At 43.7% G+C, this 22,261-nt stretch overlaps 1 protein-coding gene across 4 annotated transcripts in view; it reads left to right on the top strand.

Annotated features, from left to right (window-relative positions):
- adgb (androglobin) overlaps nt 1-20,112 on the top strand; it is a 37,166-nt gene extending 17,054 nt beyond the window's left edge. The window contains exons 18-32 of one of the 4 annotated variants that reach the window (XM_088325343.1): nt 53-191; nt 1,231-1,332; nt 2,668-2,761; nt 3,904-4,032; nt 4,106-4,259; nt 5,314-5,507; nt 5,983-6,173; nt 7,112-7,254; nt 9,460-9,565; nt 11,901-12,004; nt 13,811-13,966; nt 14,934-15,045; nt 15,119-15,218; nt 17,748-17,931; nt 18,463-20,112. In XM_088325343.1, the coding sequence (XP_088181469.1) occupies nt 53-191; nt 1,231-1,332; nt 2,668-2,761; nt 3,904-4,032; nt 4,106-4,259; nt 5,314-5,507; nt 5,983-6,173; nt 7,112-7,254; nt 9,460-9,565; nt 11,901-12,004; nt 13,811-13,966; nt 14,934-15,045; nt 15,119-15,218; nt 17,748-17,931; nt 18,463-18,597 (2,043 nt within the window). In that variant the 3' untranslated portion in view covers nt 18,598-20,112. Of the gene's footprint in view, nt 1-52; nt 192-1,230; nt 1,333-2,667; nt 2,762-3,903; nt 4,033-4,105; nt 4,260-5,313; nt 5,508-5,982; nt 6,174-7,111; nt 7,255-9,459; nt 9,566-11,900; nt 12,005-13,810; nt 13,967-14,933; nt 15,046-15,118; nt 15,219-17,747; nt 17,932-18,462 lie in introns of those variants that run through there. The other 3 variants (XM_088325344.1, XM_088325345.1, XR_015848300.1) reach the window with 3 other exon arrangements.
- The last annotated feature ends 2,149 nt before the right edge of the window (nt 20,113-22,261 follow it).

Here is a 22,261-nt window from a genome sequence, read left to right as displayed (position 1 = left end):
AGGAACAAATCTATTATCGCTTTTCATTCATAAATGACGCTTCCGCCCCCAGGTTTTCAACATGGCCGTCTATTGTATGGTGGGTGATGCCCTGGGCAGGGAATTGAACCCTCAGGAGCGCCTGGCCATCATGGCGCTGACTGCTGACCCCGCCCTCGTGGCTAGGACACGCCCACAAAGCTCTTCCGCATGTAAATATAACATCCTATATTTATATTTTCTACTTACGTCCGCAAAAAAGACGGTCGGGGGGCCGTAAATGGCCCTCGGGCTGTAGTTTTGACACCCTTGGTCAAGATTTTGAGATTTTTTCCCCTTTTTGTCTCGTCAATTAACATTTAACATAGTACGTCGACTGCTAAAATGCACTTTGGACCTAAACATTTATTTTTTTTACACTGCAAAAAAAATTGAAAAGAACCGACGGAAGAAAAATTACCGAAGGAAAAATTGGACTCCGAGGAAGGATACAAAAAGAAAAGAAAAGTGAAAAAAAACCCACAAATGAACCAAAGTTTTAAAAGAAAGTTAAGAAAAAATCCTGAAACTAAAGTCAAAACAGGTAAATAAAATGGCCTTTTCGGACCGGAATCTTTAAAACGGTAAAAAATATTAAAATGGAATTAATTCAAATTGAATTAAAATTAATCAGATTAAAAATTAAAAAGTAAAAAAGTCCCCAAAAGTAAGAAACTGGCCAATATGTTAAAATAATAATTGTATTTAAAAAAAAGTAAAAAATTGCGTTAAAAAATAGATAAAAAGTAAAAAAATGTGCCTCCTCCCCAAAAAATAATAAATGAAAGTGACAAAAATACAAATAAAAAAATCAAACACTGACGGTCTGCCCTAAAACCTGCCAGAATGTTAAAAGAATATGACAAAAGTCAAGAAAATCTCGATTTTACGAGAGATGAAAAAGCGCCCCGCCCCTCAACAAAACTTAAATATTAATAGAAATGAGAAATAGTACAAAAATGTTACAAAGATGTATTATAAAAAAAAATCACAAAAATCTAAATACAATTAAATTGATTCTTAACTTTAAAATATCTAAATAGGCAAGTCCAAAATGGCCGAAATGTTAAACAAAATAACAATGAAAAACTGACCTTGCCCCGCCCAAAAAAAAAAAAAAAAAACAAAAAAAAACAAAAAAAAAAAGCATGACATTTCTGGAACAGTAAGGTACGTTTGCTCATTTCCCTTTCTCGTTGCATTGCGGGTAAGCGCATCCGGAGGGCGGAGCCGACGAAGCCCGGGCGGCCGCGGTCCTGCAGGCGGCCTTCAGGGGGCGCTCGGTGAGGAAGGTCACCCGATGCCTGGCGCACGGTAAATGCCCCCGGCTATTTGGATTCTTACCCTGTTTTAGCCGCCGCCGCGACGGCACCCCAAAAAATGGGACTTCTATGTACTGCAAAATACGCCATTTATTGCAGAGTATGACCACGCAATTTGTGGATCAGTCTGGGAGAAACATGTATGAATCGCTCCGGATGATATCGCACCGACCGAAAAAATGCGTCACCAAGAAGGAAAAAAACCTCGAAATATCGATGAAAAAAACAGCGGCTTCGGAAAATACGGTCTGTTTTTAAACATGGACTGAACACGAGTAGGACAGTCGGCTCGCGTTCAGAACGAATCCATTTTCCATTGGTTTCAACGGGAAAAGGCCTTCCAATTTACAACCGTACGTCACTGCCGGGAACCGTTCCGTTCGGAAGTCCGGAGATCGCCGTACGGAAGCGTCGGAAACGTAGTCCGGAAAATACCTTCGAATCCAAAAGTGTCGCCGATCCGGAGGAAATGGAACGGATCCTCGAATTCGCATCGAATGAAAAGTCCGGTCACTTTTAATACCGGATTCGAATCGATTTTTTTGTGGCGGCCCGAAGAACTGTCGGATCGGCCGGCGGTCTCGATCGGAGCGCTAACCCTAGCGTTAGCCGGAGCGACGCTAACACGTCGCGAGGTGCCGCTTGTCGCCGTGGCAACGTGACATCCGATAGAAAAGTTTAAAAAAAAAAAAACAATTCCCGAATAGCCTAAAAGTAACAGAAATGACAAAAAAGTACGAATGAACGATATTCCGAGTCAAAAAAAATAAAAGATAAAATAAAAATGCACGACAAAAAAAAAATACTGAAATACATCCATCCATCCATGATCTGCACCGCTTCTCCTCAGTAAGGTCACGGGGGTGCCGGAGCCCATCCCGGCCATCTTGGGGCAGTGGGCAGGGGACGCCCTCTACTGGTTGCCAGCAAATCACAGCGACAACCGTTCACTCGCTCATTCCCACCTAGGGACCATTTGGACCGGCCAATTCACCTGACATGCATGTTTTTGGAAGGTAGGAGGAAACCCACGTAAGCACGGGGAGAACATGCAAACTCCACACAGGAGGTTCCATCTCACGACTGAAATACACGAATGAGCAAATTCAAGGAACAAATGCGCGGCAAAATCATAGACTAAAAATGCAATTCGAAAAAAAATAATGGAAGAAAATCTAGCCGGATACAAAGAGGTGACAAAACATCTGAAATAATCCACCGCAAAATAAATATCGAAATAAATGACACGAACGATACGGAAGCGAACGAATAAAGAAAGGAACGATGGATCGAACGACTCTCACGCGTGTCTTCTTTTGGGATTCAGGCAGCGAGGAGAAGGCGGCGGTTCTGGCGCTGCTGCTCGACATTTGGTCCAAAGTGGAAGAGGAGGCGGACCTTCGCGCCGTCTCGCTGCTACGGTAACGGCCGGCCGTCTTTCCGCTCTCGGCCTCCCCTCCTGCCGGGGGCGCTGGCTCGCGCCCCCAACGCTGCCAAAATCCCGCGGAGAAAGGACAGATGGTGGCGGCCGGATAAAAATAGACGAGGGACCGGGCGGAAAACGCTCCCTGCCGTCTGCGGGCGTCTTCAAACCCGGGCCCGGGGGCCGTACGGGGCCCGCCCGTTGTTAGAATGGATAGTCGCTCCTCCCAAAAATTGGGATACTGTAAATTCTGGACTACAGAGCGCACCTGATTATAAGCCGCACCCACCGCATTTTAAGAGGAAAACCGATTTTGTACATACACAAGCCGCACCTGTGTATAAGCCGCATGTGCCCGCATTAAAAAAATGTAACAAAAACACAAAATTAACCCAAACCTGCGATTGAAACTAAATGTCCTTCATTAAAGCTCACAGTCCAAAAATTACAGCCGGCAAAACGAACGGAAAATGATACAGTACTCAAGGTTTGATGCAGACCCGCAGAGTCCGGGTCCCGTTGAAAGTAATCCGAGGAAAAAAGTGTAGTTCCAAAGGTAAGGGTGGGAAAAATAGATCAGATGAACACATTTACTCACGCAACTCCTTTTTCTTGAACCAACTTTTTACCCCCTCTTCTTTCCTTGTCCGTCCCTCACCTTTAGCGGTCCCCACTTCAACTCAGCACCCCGCGTTTGTTCCGCCCCTCCTTTTTCGTTCACCCGCGCAAAACATATCAGAATAAGTGTCTAAAATAAATACATGACAAAAATAGACAGTTGCAAATACATATTATAGATGGGTTACACATATTTACAAAGAAAGAGGGTACACCGAGAGAGTTTTCAAAACTTTAATAATAATAATATAGCTTTGACAGGGCAGTTCATGGTAGCAACACTCGAGCGCCACTAGAAAAATGACATCAATTGGCCGCATCACTAAATAAGCCGCAGGGTTGAAAGTTAGGGAAAAAAGTAGCGGCTAATAGTCCGGAATTTACAGTAGTCGTCAAAAATGTGTAAGCGTGTGTGTGAAGCGCGTCGTAAAGCGCTTTGGGAGGAACATTTCTCCGTCTTATTTTTTCAAGCGTCCTATTATCTGCAGTCCGTGTTTTCTACGTCCGCCCTATGCTTTCCAGGTACACGTTGGAGTTTTCGGAGCGAGACGTTTATCCCGCTTGTCGAGAGGACGAGCGGACCAAAGTGGCTTTCGCCGATTATTCCGTCCGCATCCCCGATAAAGGCGACTCCTGGATCCTGATCTTCAGGTCGGCCGAATCGGAAAAACAATAATCCGACACCATCGTCACGAATGGTTTTTCTTCTCCTTTTTTGTCGCAGAGAAGTTTTGGTTTTTAGCAAAGAAACTTTTTTGCGAGCCGAGGTTTCGGGCCCGTCGGCCGCTTCTCGATTGCACGTGGTCGACAACGACACGGGGGAGGAGCTCGGGAAGACGGCGGCCGGAGTCCCGCCCCTTCTCTATCGGCCCAATCAGGTTCCGCCGTTCGTCCGCTCTCCAACTATTTCATCTATATATATTTTTTTTTACTTTTATTTTGAAACTCGGGCTGATTTTCCAATTTTGCCTCTTATTATATCAGATGGTTTTGCTCAACTGAATCGTTCAAACGAATTCAAATCGTTCTTAAAACCGAAAGTAGTTTGCGCATTATTTGGCTGGTTTCAAGCATTTTTTAAGAAATGATTTTACTCAAATGATTTTGCATTAATAGTCAAATAAAGTGACAAAATACACAACACCGCGCGACTATTTTTTGGCGACGTTCTAAAATAAAAAAAGAATTTCAGAGAAAATGTAGGGAGAGATATCGAATAAAAACCAAATAAATGTCAATAAATGAAGAGATAAAATGTCAGAAATAAAAATGAAAAAAGTCATAAACCGTTCATTCAAAAAAGTCATAAAACTATATTTTTTAAAAGAATAATTAGAATATTTAAATAAAGTAAAACAAATAATGAAGAAAAAAATTGATAACATGCAATCATGAAAAATAAAAAACATTTTAAAAAAGAAAAAGTAAAAAAAATGGAAATAAAGAACAATATAAAATGTATTTTTTTAAAATAAAATGACATAAAAATATATATTTTTTAATAAATTCAATTCTTAAAACGAAAATTAGAAATTGAAAAAAAAGACAAATAAATAAAATTATTTTGGGAATAAATAAAAAGTCCAACATAAAATACACGGACAATTGGTAAATTACCATTATTTTTTTAAGTAAATTAAAAAAAATTGGATTTTTAAAAAAAATAATAAATGAAAAATGGAGATTAAAAAATGACAACATCTTTTTAAGAATATTTTTTTGAATAAATAATTTAAAAAAATACAAATTTTAAAAAGAAAAAGAGAAATAAATAACAATTTTTTTCCCTGAAAAAATAAAGAAAAAAATAAAGATATGCTTTTTAAAAATAAATATTTAAAAAAAATAAAATACTAGTTTTTTATGGGGGAAAAATAAATCAATTGTAGATTCAAATTTAATTTGAATTTGTCTTTTTTTGTCGGGCGGCAGCTGGGCTACACCTTCGCGGCGGAGGTCCTGATCGATCCGGGACGGGCTCCTCCCCCCGACTCCAATTGGACGTTACGCTTGATGGCCACCCGGGAGCCCCTCCCCCGACTGTCCCACCCACTCCCGCTCTACACTTTCGCCTGGCAGGAATTTAGCGATTATTACCTTCCCGATAATAAGAACCTCATCTGCGGGTAAGGCCCTCCCGATCCCCGCCTTCCCATCGGTCCGCCCCATTCGCGTCTCTTCGTTCTACCCGATGTCCGACAATCCCTTCCTTTCTTTCTCTCTCTTTTCCACTTTTTTTTCTCTCCTTCTCACTCTCTCCGTCTCGTTCACCATAGCTCTGTTTTTCTCTCATTTTCTTCCTTTCTCTCGCCTTTTCTCACTTTTTCGCTTTGTCACTCTCATTTTCTCTTTTTATTTCTCTCTATTTCTCACTCCCTATCTTTTTCTCTTTATTTTCTTTTTCTCTTTCTTCTCTTTTTTTCTTTACAAATTTTGTCTTTCTCTTTCTCTCTTTACCCTTTTCCCTACCTCTCTTTCTTTCTTTCCAATCTCCTAATCCAGCCCCCATGGTGTTTTTTTTTTTCTCCTAGCATGCGTCCTCTGAAAACGAATTGGATGTCGCTTACGGCTATAGTATTTTCTTCTTTTGTGTTCCGTCAGCTACAGGATAAAAGTGAGAGCGCCCCTAGTGGCCACGCTCCACTTGGAGACGTCCGGTCGCTACGCCAAAATTCGTCTGTCCGTCCTGGAGCGAGGCGCGCTAGTGGCCAGCGCCGTCGGGCAGGGGCGTGTCCTGGTCCCCGTCGTCCACTTCCTGCCCAATCGGGACAAAGAGGAGGAGGAGCCTAACGGTGCGGTGACGCTTAGCGTTTTTGTAAAAGGCTCCGGTTTTTACAACACTATATCCTGAATTTTTTTTTCTCAAAATCCCAATTTAACAATTGTATTCTTAGAAGATCCAAATTTAGCATATTTCTTTAACATGTTTTGTATTTTTCCTTTTTTTACATCTGAAATGAAGAGGTTTTTCGAGCAATTTTTCAAATGTTGATTCGTAAAGAAAATCCCACGTGTGATTCTCCAAAAGTCAGGATTTAATTTTTCTATTTTTACTTTTTTTTAAACAACACTCCAATTTCGGATTTTCTTTTGCTTCTTTTTTGTTTTTTATTTTGAAACAACAGAACATCTTGATTCAAATGGATTCTTGTAAAATCTTTTTTTTTTTTTTTTAATGAATGGAACGTCCCAGTTTAGGGAGATGAGTTGATTTTGTTTTTTCAACGCAATATCCCAATTCAGGATTTTTTTCAAATATTTTTTAGAACAATATTATTTATGTATATCATTCAATATGTTATCCTGATCATCATTATTTGTATTATTATTAAACATTAAACATAAAAACATTCTTAATTTGTTTTGTGTACTTCTGACATAAATCCTTTGAAATGTGGCATTTTCTATTATTTCCAAAGGTTGTAAGGCGGATGTAGTAGAGGGGGCACCGTGAGAACATTAAAGTGCGGATGCTATAGAAAGCCCGCGTAAAGTAGCGTGCGCCTTACGGTAGTGGAAATATGTTTGATTTTTCCGCCATATTGTCCTCAGAAGCAACCGGATGTTGAGGTCCATTCTTTTCTTTTTATCCGTCGTACTGTCTACTTGCGTGTCTCGGTGTAGCATAGCGTTTTCTTATTTTCTCGACCCTGAGGACAAACGCCATTTCCGTTCTCCGTTTTGAATTGACAATAAAGCCGACACGGACGTGTTCCTTTTTCCGCCTCAGGCCTCCGGAGCGGCAGCGCGGAAGACGACCGGCGGCGGCCCTCGCCGTCCCCCGAGGCGCCGCCGGACCGCGGCGAGGACGAGGACCGGGACGCCGACGCGTCGGGACGTTTCCGAGACGCCCGCTCGCCCGCCGAGCCGCCGGTAACCCGTCTTCCCTGTTGAAGATAAGACCGATTTGTTGAATCGTCTCGTACGTGTTCAAAGAAATGCAGGAATCAAAATGACATGAGAGGGAGTTCTTTTTATTGATACACAATTTCACCAAGAGACTCAGCCAATCAAAGATATGCGTAGGTCTGAAGGCGTAGATGCCCAGGGTTCCGTCCTTATTTGGAAGTGTTTTTAAGTTCGTGCCGGTTTATGTCACCTTGCCCTTTGCCGTTATCTCGTCCTCCCTCGAGGAGGATTGTTTATACTCACTCGTCCGCAGAGACAACAACATTTCTCCCAACTGTAAGCAAGTCTTTCTACATTTCTTTCTAAATGTATGCAAATCTATTCTACAAACGCAAGTTTATTTTCTACAACATCCCTGCGAGCGGCGCCACCGGACGGACCTTTTCGACGCACCGGAGACTCCATCCGGCGCGTAAAAATCAGGGCTCCGGTTTGCCAAGAAAATGACGCCAAATCAATTCTTTAGAATATCTAACAAAAGAGCGGGCAGCACGGCGGCGCAGTGGTTAGCGCGTGCGCGGCACAGTTCTAAAGTCTTGGGAACCTCCTGTGTGGGTTCAAATCCAGCTACCGGACTAACGGTGCAGAGTTTTTACGTTCTCCCCGTGCTTGCGTGGGTTTCCTCCAGGCACTCCGGTTTCCTCCCACATTCCAAAAACATGCATGTTAGGTTGATTGGCCGGTCCAAATTGTCCCTAGGTGTGAACGAGCGAGCGTGTCGTCTGTCCTCGTGTGCCCTGCGATTGGCTGGCGATCAGTTCGGGGTGTCCCCTGCTTTTACCTGATGATTGCTGGGATGGGCTCCAGCACCCCCGCGACCCTACTGAGGATAAGCGGTGCAGCTAATGAGATGAGATGAGATCTAACAAAATATGCAAATCTCATGTCCAAATTGTGGCCCGTGCAACCTTTCCCGTTTGATCCCGATTTGAAAGGCCAACAAGTGCTGCCAGAAAGCCAGCAGACTGTAACTCCATGTCAGGTTTTGGAGACGTCCGCAAAGCATTTGCGCTCGGGGAACGTTGCCAGTAACCTTTATTAGGATTCCTCCGCTTTGTTTTTTCACCAAACGGCAGATAATGAAAAAGGATGAGGCGGAATCCGGCAGAGTAAACGCATATCGATCGGCATTTAAGGGCGTCGATCGATGAATTGGGCTCCGCCCTCACCGGGAGCTTCAAAACAACCCAGAATGAGCTTTTAGGGAAATAAATGACTTCAACCTAAGATTGACTAGAACTGTATTTGTTTCTTTTATGATATTTTATCTCTATAAGGAGAGGCCATATATCCCAAGTACACACTCCCATTTCATTCCACGTTGCTCTTTCCAACCTGACACCGAACATCCCTATCATGGATTTAAACAAATGATTGATTTTTTCTTCTTTTTTAACAGAAAATTCCGATTTAGGGTGATTTCAAACATAGGAATGTTGTACAAATAATACCTATAAAAAGGTCCATTTTTCTTATATGACGGAAAATACCGATTTAGGCTGACATTTTTAAAAACACATTGATTGAAGGAATATTGCATTTTGGAATGAGTGTTTTTTTTTTAGCATTTTGTTGTCTCATCTCATTAGCTGCGCCGCTTTTCCCCAGTAGGGTCGCGGGGGTGCTGGAGCCCATCCCAGCAAGCAGTGGGCAGGGGACACCCTGAACTGGTACTGGCACACGGGGACAGACAACTGACTTGCTCATTCACACCTAGGGACAATTTGGACCGGCCAATCCACCTGACATGCATGTCTTTGGAATGTGGGAGGAAACCGGAGTGCCCGGAGGAAACCCACGCAAGCATGGGGAGAACATACAAACTCCGCACAGTAAGTCCGGTAGCTGGATTTGAACCCACGCAGGAGGTTCCCAAGACCTTAGAACTGTGCTGCACACGCGCTAACCACTGCGCCGCCGTGCTGCCAGTAAAGAATAAAAGATCAATAATTGGGTAGGTTTTTATTTTGTTTTTGTTTTTTGTTTTTAAATCTCCCTGTTTTGTTCTAAGTGAACCCAAGTCACGGATCAGGCTGTCCTTGACCTAGATCGGCTCCCTTTTGACCCAAAAGCTTTGAGAGCGTTTTCATTTGAAATGACGTATTTAGACGTCTTTAGTTTTTTTTTCAACGAAGGTCATGTCGTTTTTGTACTTCTTTCTAACGGCAGGACGACGACGGCTATTTGCTGAGGGCGGAGCTTCTGCACGACAGCTGGGATTTGGACCCGGAGCAGTCGGCGTTCGCCCATCTCCTCCATTTTAAACAAACGCAAGGTGTCTTACCTTTATTTTGGCGGTCTCGTATCACCCAAAAAATCCTCTTTTTCTGCAGAAAGTGTGTCAAATGTTTTTTTCTTGCCCCGAGCTTCCCCTCCGCCATCAATCCCGTGGGAAATCTCTCGGCGGGAGAGCGAATTGCCGCGTCCCACTTAAGTAAGCTAAGTTAAGTAAAGGGTCTCGAAGGCCGAGGCCGGCGCTCTAGATCGGGGGGGGGTCAAAGTCATTCCGGCTGCTCGGGGCCACAAGCGAGGACGAGCATCTCACCGGGGCCCGACGAGGAGATGAAAGAGATGGCAGATGGGAACGGCTCCGAATAGCGCAACGTATGTGCTAGCAGCAAGATGGCCGCTTTATTTTAGGCGTCAAAGTCGACAACTTGCCCCCAAGACACTCTTGTGATCCTTCCAAAGTACTGGAAAATAGGAAAAACGGGCCTTGAATTTGCCCGTGGAAAAAGTCTATGAACCCCGTCGATCGTTTTTACGAAATGTCCCTCGACGCATCACTCCGTTGCTCTCAGGAAACTGCAGGTTTTACCCCCAATTCCACAAAATGAGTGCTACATTCATGGAGAAATCAAATAAAGACCATAGGAACAGGGCTTTCCTTGACCTGAAACACAGTTAGGACAATGCACTCGCTGTCTCTGGTGTCCGTGATCGAAACGAGACAGAATCGGTCTACGGACGCTCGATGCAGATGGAAATGTTGTTTGATCCAAACGTAGCCGTCATTTGACGACGTCTGTAACGGGAACGGAACAGGACCACATTTTTTTCGCATCCTGACGACGTCACGCCGTTCCACGCATTCCCTCACTCCCCAAGGATAGATAGATAGATGGATAGATGTCTAGATAGATGTTTAGATAGATGGATGTATCGATAGATAGATAGATAAATGTCTAGATAGATTTAGATAGATGTCTAGATAGATAGATGTCTAGATAGATGTCTAGATAGATAGATGGATAGATGTCTAGAAAGATGTCTGGATAGATAGATAAATGTCTGGATAGATGTCTAGATAGATAGATAAATGTCTGGATAGATGGATACATGTCTAGATAGATAGATAGATGTCTGGATAGATGTCTAGATAGATAGATGGATAGATGTCTAGAAAGATGTCTGGATAGATAGATAAATGTCTGGATAGATGGATACATGTCTAGATAGATAGATAGATGTCTGGATAGATGTCTAGATAGATAGATGGATAGATGTCTAGAAAGATGTCTGGATAGATAGATAAATGTCTGGATAGATGGATACATGTCTAGATAGATAGATAGATGTCTGGATAGATGTCTAGATAGATAGATGGATAGATGTCTAGAAAGATGTCTGGATAGATAGATAAATGTCTAGATAGATGTCTAGATAGATGTCTAGATAGATGTCTAGATAGATAGATGGATAGATGTCTAGAAAGATGTCTGGATAGATAGATAAATGTCTGGATAGATGTCTAGATAGATAGATAAATGTCTGGATAGATGGATACATGTCTAGATAGATAGATAGATGTCTGGATAGATGTCTAGATAGATAGATGGATAGATGTCTAGAAAGATGTCTGGATAGATAGATAAATGTCTGGATAGATGGATACATGTCTAGATAGATAGATAGATGTCTGGATAGATGTCTAGATAGATAGATGGATAGATGTCTAGAAAGATGTCTGGATAGATAGATAAATGTCTAGATAGATGTCTAGATAGATGTCTAGATAGATGTCTAGATAGATAGATGGATAGATGTCTAGAAAGATGTCTGGATAGATAGATAAATGTCTGGATAGATGTCTAGATAGATAGATAAATGTCTGGATAGATGGATACATGTCTAGATAGATAGATAGATGTCTGGATAGATGTCTAGATAGATAGATGGATAGATGTCTAGAAAGATGTCTGGATAGATAGATAAATGTCTAGATAGATGTCTAGATAGATAGATAGCTACTTGATTCATCCCTGTAGGGAAATTCAGACTTCTAGCAGTATCCTTGTGTTGAAAAATAAAATGATAACATAAAAGATATAGAAAACAAAAATACCCAATAGAACGTGTTGATGTAGAGTATTTCAATAGTGCTATGGACACTGTCATAAAATTAGGGTCATGTGCAAATGTGGGGGTGGGGTTTCATGTGGGCTTTGACTCCCCCGGGTGGAGTTCAAGAGCCTCATGGCATGAGGAAGAAATGATCTCCTCAGTCTGTCCCTGGAACAAGACTGTGACATCTGCAAGGAGGTTTATTGCGAGCTGAAATGAAAACCACCACAATCGACGCAAAGTCTTTGATTTTTTCCCAAACGCAGTCTTCTTTCCGGAAGGGCGTACGGAATCGGAATCGGCCGCCACGGGAAGCGAGGAAACCGGCCCCGCCAAAATAAAAGTCAGAGAAGGCAAAGGGGAAGAATCGGTAAGACTGCCGTCACGTCACCGGTAGTCGCACACATGAATAGCGTTTTCCGCTCCAATCTCTCTATTGGTTTTGGCTCGGCCCAATGCGAGAGTTAACTCGGCTTTGAATCGAATCGAATGGTCTTTATGGTCTGCAAGGAGATTAGACACGGCGCTCCCGGGTCAATTTGGAATAAAGACTTGAAAAAAATAACGAGAACACCGATTTGCCGCTTTAACTCAAGACTCCGGCGTTAACTCGGCTTTGGTCTCTCAAATGCAAGAGTTAACTTCATTCTCATCTCTCATTTAGCTTTGACTTAGCAACCTCATCGCTTTCCCTTAAAAGTTAACTCGGATGTGCCGCATTAACGCGAGAGTTCATTCAACCCCGCCGCGTTTCATCGAGCGTTATCTCAGCCCGGCATCCTAAGCGCAAGGGTTGACTCGGCGTTGCCGATTTAGAGTAAGAGCTTTGGCTTTGACTCCACAGCGCTTTCTTGCTTTAACTCAAACGTTAACTGCATTGTTGCTTCCTTTCAAGACCGGACTCTGCAGAGTTGTAGAATAAAATGTCTTTGTCGTGGCGCGAAATTCCATCCGTGCGGGAAACGCACGGGATTAAAAAGGAGTGCGGTGAGCAACCTGCGAAGAGAAATACATGGACGCCGCACAAGACACAGAACACAATATAAAAATCCAGTCAGCGGCCGCTGTGATTATAACAGTGCCCGACCAATATTAGCATGTCTTTCATGACGAACCGTCCGATTTGAAAGGCAAATTTGGAGCGGCGAGGCGTTTAACATCTCAATGCTTTCCCGTTTGGACGATGCATTCGGGTGCCGGCTTCTGCGACCGGGTTCCGAGTTCCCGACCCCGTCGGGAAAACCTCGGATCATCCAACGTCTCGCTTTGAATAAAAATTCAACACCTAGAAATCGGTCTTCATGGTTTGGACGACGATATCAATCCCTCTGGATCCTTGCTTTGATGAATAGGCGCTATGTCACAGGGGTGTCAAACAGGCAGCCCGCGGGCCGGATCGGGCCCGCTCAGGGATTGAATGCGGCCCGCGAGACAACGCTGAGGGAGGGAAGCGCAAGAGAAAAACGATCTCCAGGTTGAAATATGTCCACTTGATGTTGCCAAAGCCAGGTGCCTCTCACAAAGACACTGTACTTGGATTTCTCTCTCTCTCTCTCTCTCTCTCTCTCTCTCTCTCTCTCTCTCTCTCTCTCTCTCTCTCTCTCTCTCTCTCTTCCTCCCTTTTTCTCTCACTCTCTATCTCTCTTTCACTCTCTCTCTCTTTTTCTCTTTCCTTGTTCCTCTTTCTCTCTGCGTCTTTTTACCTTCTTTTGCTCTCTTCCTTTTTCATTTTTCATTTTTCTCTCTTCTCTCCCTCTCTTACACTCTCTGACTTGCTTTCTCCTTCTCTTGTTATCCCCTTCTCTCTTTCTCCTTCTCTCTTTCTCTCTGTATTTCTCTTTGCATTTTATACTTTCGCTCTTTTTTCCCCTTTTCTCACTACTTCTCATTTTAACTCTTGTTTTTCACGCTCCCCTCTCTCTCTTTTCTCTCTTTCTCTCTCTTTCTCTCTTTTTTTCTTTCTCTCTTATCTACTAGTCCGGCCCCCGAGAGAATGTTTGTTCTATCGCGAGTTTGACACGCTTTGATTTTCTTGCCCATCTGCTTCTGGTAACCATGACGACGTCGGAAAAAGAAAGCCTTCTGTTCAGGGGGGGGGGCTTTAGAACTTTAGGACCAGGGCTTCCATCCATCCACGTCTTCTGTCCTCAATGGAAACTTCTCGTTTTGCGGTCAGAGGCCGGAGGCGGGCAAGGCCAGTTACACGCTGAGGGTGGCGGCGGAGGCCGGCCGAGGGACGGACGTCCTGGTGGAGAAGGACGAGGAGCGACTCCGGCGAATCAGAGCCCTCAAGAGAGCCTGGGAGGCGGAGCGACCGGGACGGGCCGCCAAGGTAACGGGGAAAAGCGCGGGGGGGTTTCGCTTTTGACATGGGTTGAGGGTCCCGTCCGGTCGTACCGGTGGTCTTAAAGTTTGGGAGAGCTTACGCTCTTCTTAAAGAGACCGTGTTTGATGTTTGTCCACTCCACCTCAGCGTCATGTGTAGTGCTAGTCCAAAGAAGACTAAAAACCCATCCATTATTTGCACCGCTTATCCTCAGTAGGGTCGCAGGGGGGGGCCGGAGCCCATTCCAGCTATCTTCGGGCAGTGGGCAGGGGACATCCTCAACTGGTTTCCTAGTCAGTCGCAGGGCACACAGGGACAGACAATTCACTCGCTCATTCCCACCTAGGGACAATTCTGACTGGCCGATTCACCTGACATGCATGTTTTTGGAATGTGGGAGGAAACCCACGCGAGCACGGGGAGAACATGCAAACTCCACACAGGAGGTTCGATCTCATGACCTCAGAACTGTGCCGCACACGCGCTCACCACTGTCCCGCCGCGCTGCCCGGACTACAAACCGAATCTGTTCAAATCCAATTGATTTGTAAAGCGCTTTCCAGGGAAAACGTTGATCCCCTACTCTTTTTTTTCCCTCGATCTGTTCTGTCCTCTCTTGCGCTCTGCCCTTTATGTTTTTATTTTCTCTTTTTTTTCTCCATCTCCTTTCTCTTCTCTTTTTTTCTCTCTATGTCTGCCTTCTCTCTTTTTCTTTCTTTCCTTCTTTCTTCATATTCTTTTCTCTATGTCAAAAGGAGCTTTTACAAACGATGAGCTCAAAGGGGGCCATTACTTTTGCAAAATCGTCGGTTTCGATTCACTGCCTCTGGCGTGTTTTTTCCTCTCTTTCTTTCTTTCCTTCTTTTTTCATATTTCTTTCTCTATTTCAAAAGGATCTTTTACAAACGATGAACTCAAAGGGGACCGTTACTTTTGCAAAACAGTCTGATTGATTGGCGGTGTTGTGTTGAAGGCCTGGCAGTCGCGTCTCAACTGGCTCAGCAAATTTCACCAAACCCAAGAAGACCGAGAAGAAGAAGAAGAAGAAGACGTCCCCGTTCCGGAACCGGACTCGCCCCGCTCGGGTAAGTCCCGCGAAAAAAAAAACTCCCGAAAGGTGAAGTGTCCCCCGTTGCCCTGACGATTTGTGTCCCGCAGAGGACGGACGCCGTCCCGTTCCTCCCGACGCTCCCGCTATTCCCGTTGAGCAAATGCTGAGCATCGTGGTCCCTCCCTTGGATTGCTCGCCGTTCCTCAGGTACTGCGAAAAAATGCCGCGCGGTTTAGTGTTAGCTTTAGCGTTAGCTTTAGCGTTAGCTTTAGCGTTAGCTTTAGCGATAGCGTTGGCTTTAGCGTTAGTTTTAGCGTTCGCTTTAGCATTAGTTTCAGCATTAGAGTTAGCGTTGGCTTAAGTGTAAGCTTTAGAGTTAGCGTTGGCTTTAGCGTTAGGTAAGCTTTAGAGTTAGCGTTGGCTTTAGCGTTAGCTTTAGCGACAGCGTTGGCTTTAGCATTAGCCTTAGGGATAGTGTTGGCTTTAGCGTTAGTTTCAGCGCTAGCGTTGCCGTTGGCGATAGTGTTAGCGTTAGCATTGGCTTTAGCGTTAGCTTTAGTGTTGGCTTTAGTGTTAGCTTTAGCGTTAGTTTCAGCGCTAGCGTTAGCGTTGGCTTTAGTGTTAGCTTTAGTGTTAGCTTTAGAGTTAGCGTTGGTTTTAGCGTTACCTTTGGCTTTAGTGTTAGCGTTGGCTTTAGCGTTAGCTTTAGCATTAGTTTAAGCGTTAGCTTCAGCATTAGCTTTAGCGTTAGCGTTGGTTTTAGCGTTACCTTTGGCTTTAGTGTTAGCGTTGGCTTTAGCGTTAGCTTTAGCATTAGTTTAAGCGTTAGCTTCAGCATTAGCTTTAGCGTTAGCTTTAGCGATAGCGTTAGCATTTCCTCACCAGAAAAAAAAAAACAGACCTTTTCAAGTCCCGTGCCCCTTTTTCAAACAGACTGCATTTCTGCAGCGCTTTTCAAATCCTTCCTTCACAATGTGCTTCACACTTACCCATTCTGAAGTATTTTTGTAAGATTGCTATGGTCATATTTCTATAGTCTGTATTTTTTCGTTTTATTTTTTTCTAATTTTTTGTCCGTTAAAAAATAGAAAGAATAAATGGGAAAATAAATTGCAAAAACAATGATCGCACTAGGGCAGCACGGCGGCGCAGTGGTTAGCGCATGTGCGGCACAGTTCTAAGGTCTCGGGAACCTCCTGTGTGGGTTCAAATCCAGCTACCGGACTTACTGTGCGGAGTTTGTATGTTCTCCCCGTGCTTTCGTGGGTTTCCTCCGGGCACTCCGGATTCCTCCCACTTTTCAAAGACATGCATTTCAGGTGAATTGGCCGGTCCAAATTGTCCCTAGGTGGGAATGAGCGAATGAGTTGTCTGTCCCTGTGTGCCCTGCGATTGGCTGGCAACCGGTTCAGGATGTCCCCTGCCCACTGCCCGATGATTGCTGGGATATGGGCTCCAGCACCCCCGCCACCCTACTGAGGATAAGTGGTGCAGCTGATGAGATGAGATGAGATGATCGCACTAAAAAAATAACAATTCCAATGCCTTTTTTAAATGTATTTTAAAAAAAAAACCTTCAAAAATAAACAAATAAATAAATAGTAAATAAATGAAAAATCATTTTAAAACGAGTAAGAATACAGTTGCTAAATGTATTATTTCATTTGATCTTTTTTTAATGAAAAGTAAACACAAAATAATTCATAAAAAAATCAACAAAATAACAATTTATGTATCAACCGGTTGAGGGTGTCCCCTGCCCACTGCCCGAAGACAGCTGGGATGGGCTCCGGCACCCCCGCGACCCTACTGAATATAAGCGGTGCAGATCATGGATTGAAAAATAGAAAGAAAAACAGATGATAAAATGTAAAAATAAGACGCGAGAGAGAGAGAGAAAATGAAAGTATTACTGTAGTGGTATTTCTGTAGTATTTGTTTTGTATTTTCATCATCGATTTTTTTGTAGTATTCATTTTGTAGTTTTGTAACATTTCTGTAGTAGTGTGTTTGTATTATAGTATTACTGTACTAGTATTTTTCTACTATTTCTAAAATATTTTTTGCGGTGTAATATTCTTATTCATTTTTGGAGTATTTATGTAGTATTTTTGTAGTATTATTGTAGTTTTGTATATGTAGTATTACTGTCGTTTTATCTTTGTAGTATGTTCTAATATTTCTGCGGCAGTATTTTCGTAGAATATTTGTAGAATTTTATTAGTGTTAGTGTTGTTCTATTTTGTAGTATTCTGTCATATTTCTCTAGTAGTATTTTTGTATCATAGTATGGCTGTCGTGAAATTTCTCTTGAAAGTATTTTTGAAATATTTCCATATTAGTATTTTAGTGGTATTTCCATCGTCGTGTTTTTGTAGCATTTCCGTTGTCGTATTTTAGTATGATAGTATCACTGTAGTGGTATTTTTGTTGTATTTCCATCATAATATTTCTGTAGTATTATATGTGTATGATGGTATTATTGTAGTGGTATTTTGATTTCGTTTTTGCTGTTGGATTTTCATCACAGTATTTCTGTAGTACTAATTGAGTAGATTTGTAATATTTCTGTAGTAGTCATAAAATAAAATGGAATCGTGAATATTTCGTTTATCAAATTAAAAATTCAAATCAATAAAAGAATCATTCTTGTGCCTTTTTCCATATTTAGATTTCTTTGAAATTGATTTCCCCAAAAAATCCATCCGAATAAAGGTGAGCCGTGTATGGTTTCAGGAGGAGCAAGAGCGCCCCCTCCCTGCTCGACGCCGAAACTGCAGAGAGGAAGCACCTGGAACGGGTGCGGCGCATCGAGGGCTACCAGCTGGAGCGCCGCCTGCTGGTGGAGGAGCGACGACGCAAGACGGAAGAGCGCCGGGAGCGCATGCGCGGACTTATCGCGCAATACGCGCAACGGCAGGTCCGGCCGGCATGGATTGGCTGAGGCGCTCGCTATAAGGCCACGCCCATCGCGCCAGAAAAAATTCTTTAAGATAAAACTCAAAATCACTTCTTTCCTTCTTGCTCTCTTTCTTTTTTCTCCTCTCTCCCTCTCTCTCTCTCGCTCTCTGCCTCTCTAAACATTCTCTCTTTCTCTCTTCTCAACTTTCTCTTTCTTCCCCTGTTTCTTTTTCTTTATCCCTTTCTTTCTATGTCTCTTTCTTTCCCTCTGTCCCTCTGTCCCTCTCTCTTTTTACTCTCTCTTTTCTCAACTTTCTCTTTCCCCCTCTCTCTCTCTCTTTCTCCGTTTCCTCTTTATTCTCTTTCTTAACTTTCTCTTTCTTCCCCTCTTTCTTTCGTCAACTTTCTCTTTCTTCCCCTCTTTCTTTCTCTCTGTCCCTCTCTCTCTTTTTCCTCTTTCTTTTCTCAACTTTCTCTTTCCCTCTTTCTCTCTTTCTTTCTTTCTCTCTTCTCAACTTTCTCTTTCTTTACTTCTCTCTCTCTCTGGAAGGCGGCGAGGGCGCTGGAGCGCGGCAAGTTCCAGGAGGCGAGCACGCGGCAGAATCCGGAAAGCGAGGACGCTCGCAAGCGGCTCCATCGGCCAATCAAACGCCGGGAGGAAAGACACGCCCCCGACCGCGCCTAGAACCACCCATTTCATCCGAGGAATATTTTTTTTTTATCTCGTTTTTTTCTTCTTTGTTCTCTCTGTGACTTCCTTCTTTTTTTTTGCTTTTGACTTTTTTAGTTTCTTTCTTTTTCCTCCCTCTTCTTTTCCTCCTTTTTTCCTTTTTCATCTTTTTATTCTTCTGTTTCTCTTTTCCCCCTTTTTCTTTCTTTTTCTTCACGCAAGGCTGGGAAAAGACGATGAGAAGAAGAGGTCTCTCGTTTGCATTCTTCCTTTTTTGGGGTTGCGTTACAGCAAACAGCGACGTCTAGTGGTCAAATCCTGAAAGTGTGGCTGAACTCCAATGAGTTCTTTTTAAGGGTGACGTCATCCTTTCCTCTTTGAGAGTGAAGAAGGGGGCGAGGGGGCCATCTAGCGGCCGCCGTTCAAATGACCCGGACAGATGTTTTCCTCCCGGAGCAGATGTGTCGCCGCCACCACCGAGACCACCCCCCCAATACCAGCGCGTGCGCGTGCGTGAGAGCGCGTCAACAACATGGACGGAAAGAAAATGGCTTCGGATGATCTCGAGCCTCCTTCATTCCTACTCTCCCTCTCTTTCTCCTCCTTTTCCTTCCCTTCTCTCTGTTTTCTTTCTCTAACCCTCTCCTTTCTCCCTCTCCCTTCTCTTTCTCTATTCTCTTTCTTTTTTTCTAACTTTTCTTTCTCATTCTTTTTTGTTTTTTCTTTCATTCGTTCTTCTGTTCTTTCTTTTATTCTTTCTTGTTTTTTTGCTCTTTCTTTTGGGTTTTTTCCCTTCTCACTTTTTGTGCCCCCCCCCTCCCCTCCCTTTCTCTATCTTTTTAAATCTCATTCTATTTCTTTGGGTCTTTTTTAACTTTCTCTCTCTCTCGCTCTTTGCCATTCTTTTTCTTTCATTTTCCTTTCTTTTCAATCACTTACTCATGCTTTCTCTTGCTTTATTTGCTAACGCTTGTTTTTTTCTTTCCTCTATTTTTTCTTGTTTCTTCACGCTCTCTTTCTCTCTCCCGCTCTCCGATTTCTCTGTTTTTCTCCTTTTGCTCCTTTTCTATTTTTCTCATTTTTTTCCTTTTCAATCTTTTTATTCTTCTGTTTCTCTTTTCCCCCCTTTTTCTTCCTTTTTTAAAAAACATATTTTTCTTTCTCCGCAATCCGGCCCAACCCGAAAAAGAAAGCGGGTCGACCGGTGGTCGGGAACGATCGGATTCTTCCGTACCGGGACGATGCCATGAGGGGGAAGCGCCGTCCCCCTTCCCTTCATCGACTTTTCATTCGAGGGCTCATAAATCGTCTTCAGCCTCACGGGCTTCATACAGGACATTCCGACTTTCTTGATGTTTTCTGACATTTTTGAATAGTCGGACCAAATATAAAAACGACTCCCTTTCCCGTACGAAACCCCCGATGGTCTTCTGTTTATTTAAGGCTTTACCGTTCCTCCCGTCTCGGAAAAATGTCTGCTTTTGTTTCCTTTCGTCTGTTAGGGCTCAAGACGTGGAAATGTGGGGGGAGGGGGCTCTGGAGCAGGTTTAGCGGGTGGAGAGGTTCCACCTTTGTCGGCCATAGAGAGCATCCCCCTCCGTTGAGCTCAAACGGGAAGGCGGCGTCGGAACGGAGAAAGGACGTCTCCGTCGTCCCCGTTCAAAGTCGGACGTGGGTTTGACGCTATCCAACGTTGACAGCTGTCCTCGGCGGCGTCCTCCGGAGACGCGAGAGGCCATTTTGTCTTAAATGACGGACGTCCTCTGAGCGCGGGCACCCGTCCGTCTCGTTTACATCAAACAAGATGGCGAACGTCCAAAAGCGCGCTCGGGACTTGGCCTCTATCGTCAAACCCCCCCCACTCCCCCCAGGGTCCGCTTACGTAGCAGCTCCATTAAAAAGCAGAAAAACGGAACCGTTCCCGCCGAAATTAGGAGGGTCGGGGCTGGCCTCTGGCATAAAGTCGTTAGCGTCTGCTCGTTAACGTGTAGGCCTTAAATTCAACTCGTTAGCACGTAGCTGTTAGTGTGTAGGCGTTAAATTCTACTCGGTAGCATGTAGCCGTTAATGTGTAGCGTTAAATTCTACTCGTTAGCACGTAGCTGTTAGCGTGTAGGCATTAAATTCTACTCGTTAGCTCATAGCTGTTATGGTGTAGCGTTAAATTCTACTCATTAGCACGTAGCCGTTAACATGTAGCGTTAAATTGTACTCATTAGCACGTAGCTGTTAGCATGTAGGCGATAAATTCTACTCGTTAGCACGGAGATGTTAGCGCGTAAGTGTTAAATTATACTCGTTAGCACATAGCTGTTAGCCTGTAGGCATTAAATTCTACTCGTTAGCACGGAGCTGTTAGCGTGTAGGCAATACATTCTACTCGTTAGCATCGACTCGTTAGCATATTGCCGCAAGTTGCGTCTTGCCACCTAGCGTAACTCACGAACAAGTACCCTTTCCCTGATTTCTGGACCGTAAGCCGCACGCGTCTGTCTATAAGCCTCATGCGCAAATTTTAAGAAGAACCTTCACTTTTTTTGACACAATCTGCACCAAATGTTAAGGCCCAAAGTGGCTCAGGTATCCGGTTCTGATGCTTCTCAGAGGTCTCTGAGGGAAGACCCGAGACAGGCTACCAAAACATATGTCTTGACTGTCTTAGGGTTCCCTTTGGAAGAGACAGACCAAGTGGCTGGGGTACATGTTCCGACGCTTTCCGGACGCCTGGTCCCAGACACTAAATCCAGAGCTTTAACACCTAGGTATACTGTCGCAAGATCTCCTGGAAGTGGTCGGGCATAACTGGAGGAAACCCAAAAACCGGAGCCGTAGAAACCCAAAAACTGGATCTAAGGCTCCCCGGTAGTGGTTTCCATCATCATAAAAGAGACGGCATGGCTTTTACTGCCAGCGGAGGCAAGGTCACGCTCCAGCGCTGATTTGATTAACTGCGAATGGATTGGGGTCCTGGAAGAAGGAGACCGTACTACCCAAAGAACACGCAAACTCTGCTAAATATCATTGCGGTCACAAATGACAACAAAGAGCAGTTTGGCTTCAAAAGTTGCGAGTGGCTTCACGTTTGAAGATGGCAAAAGGTAAATATCAAATATAATTCAATGGTATGAATGTTTTTTTTTATTATTTTTGAGTCTGATGGACCCAACTGCAGACATGGAAGCTGACTGAGTTGATTTGGGAGCAAAGGGGATGAACAAAAGGCGCTCCGCTCACGGGAGTAACAAATGACACGATCTGGAAATCTCGCACTTATTTTAGGAAGTGCAGAACAAATCGACAAGCGTATTTGGGCAAAAAATCAGAAACATCTAAAGCAAACAACGATCCGACAGCTTTTGCTGTTGACGCAGTCCTTTGAGAGTATGTTCCTGATTAACGTCAGGCGCAGGTGAGGAAAATTATTTTACTGTTTTCCAACGCTTGCGTGAAGTAGATGCGAACAAGTCATAGTAATGCTACATGCTAACAATAGGAAGCGTCTGCTAACGGCTACATGCTAATGTTTACATGCTAACAAGTAGATGCTAAGAAGCAATGCTAACTGCTACATGCTAATGAGTGATGTTAATACAACTACATGCTAGCGATCAAATTCTAAGGTGCTGTGCTAACACCTACACGACTTATGCTGACAGTTTCATGCCAACAGGTGTATGCT

The sequence above is a fragment of the Urocampus carinirostris genome, chromosome 20 (assembly GCF_059441175.1).
Source record: "Urocampus carinirostris isolate Australia breed hairy pipefish chromosome 20, RoL_Ucar_1.0, whole genome shotgun sequence".
NCBI classification, from domain to species: domain Eukaryota; kingdom Metazoa; phylum Chordata; class Actinopteri; order Syngnathiformes; family Syngnathidae; genus Urocampus; species Urocampus carinirostris.
The sequence above is the reverse complement of the archived record's forward strand: the minus strand, read 5'-3'. Positions and strand labels throughout refer to the sequence as shown.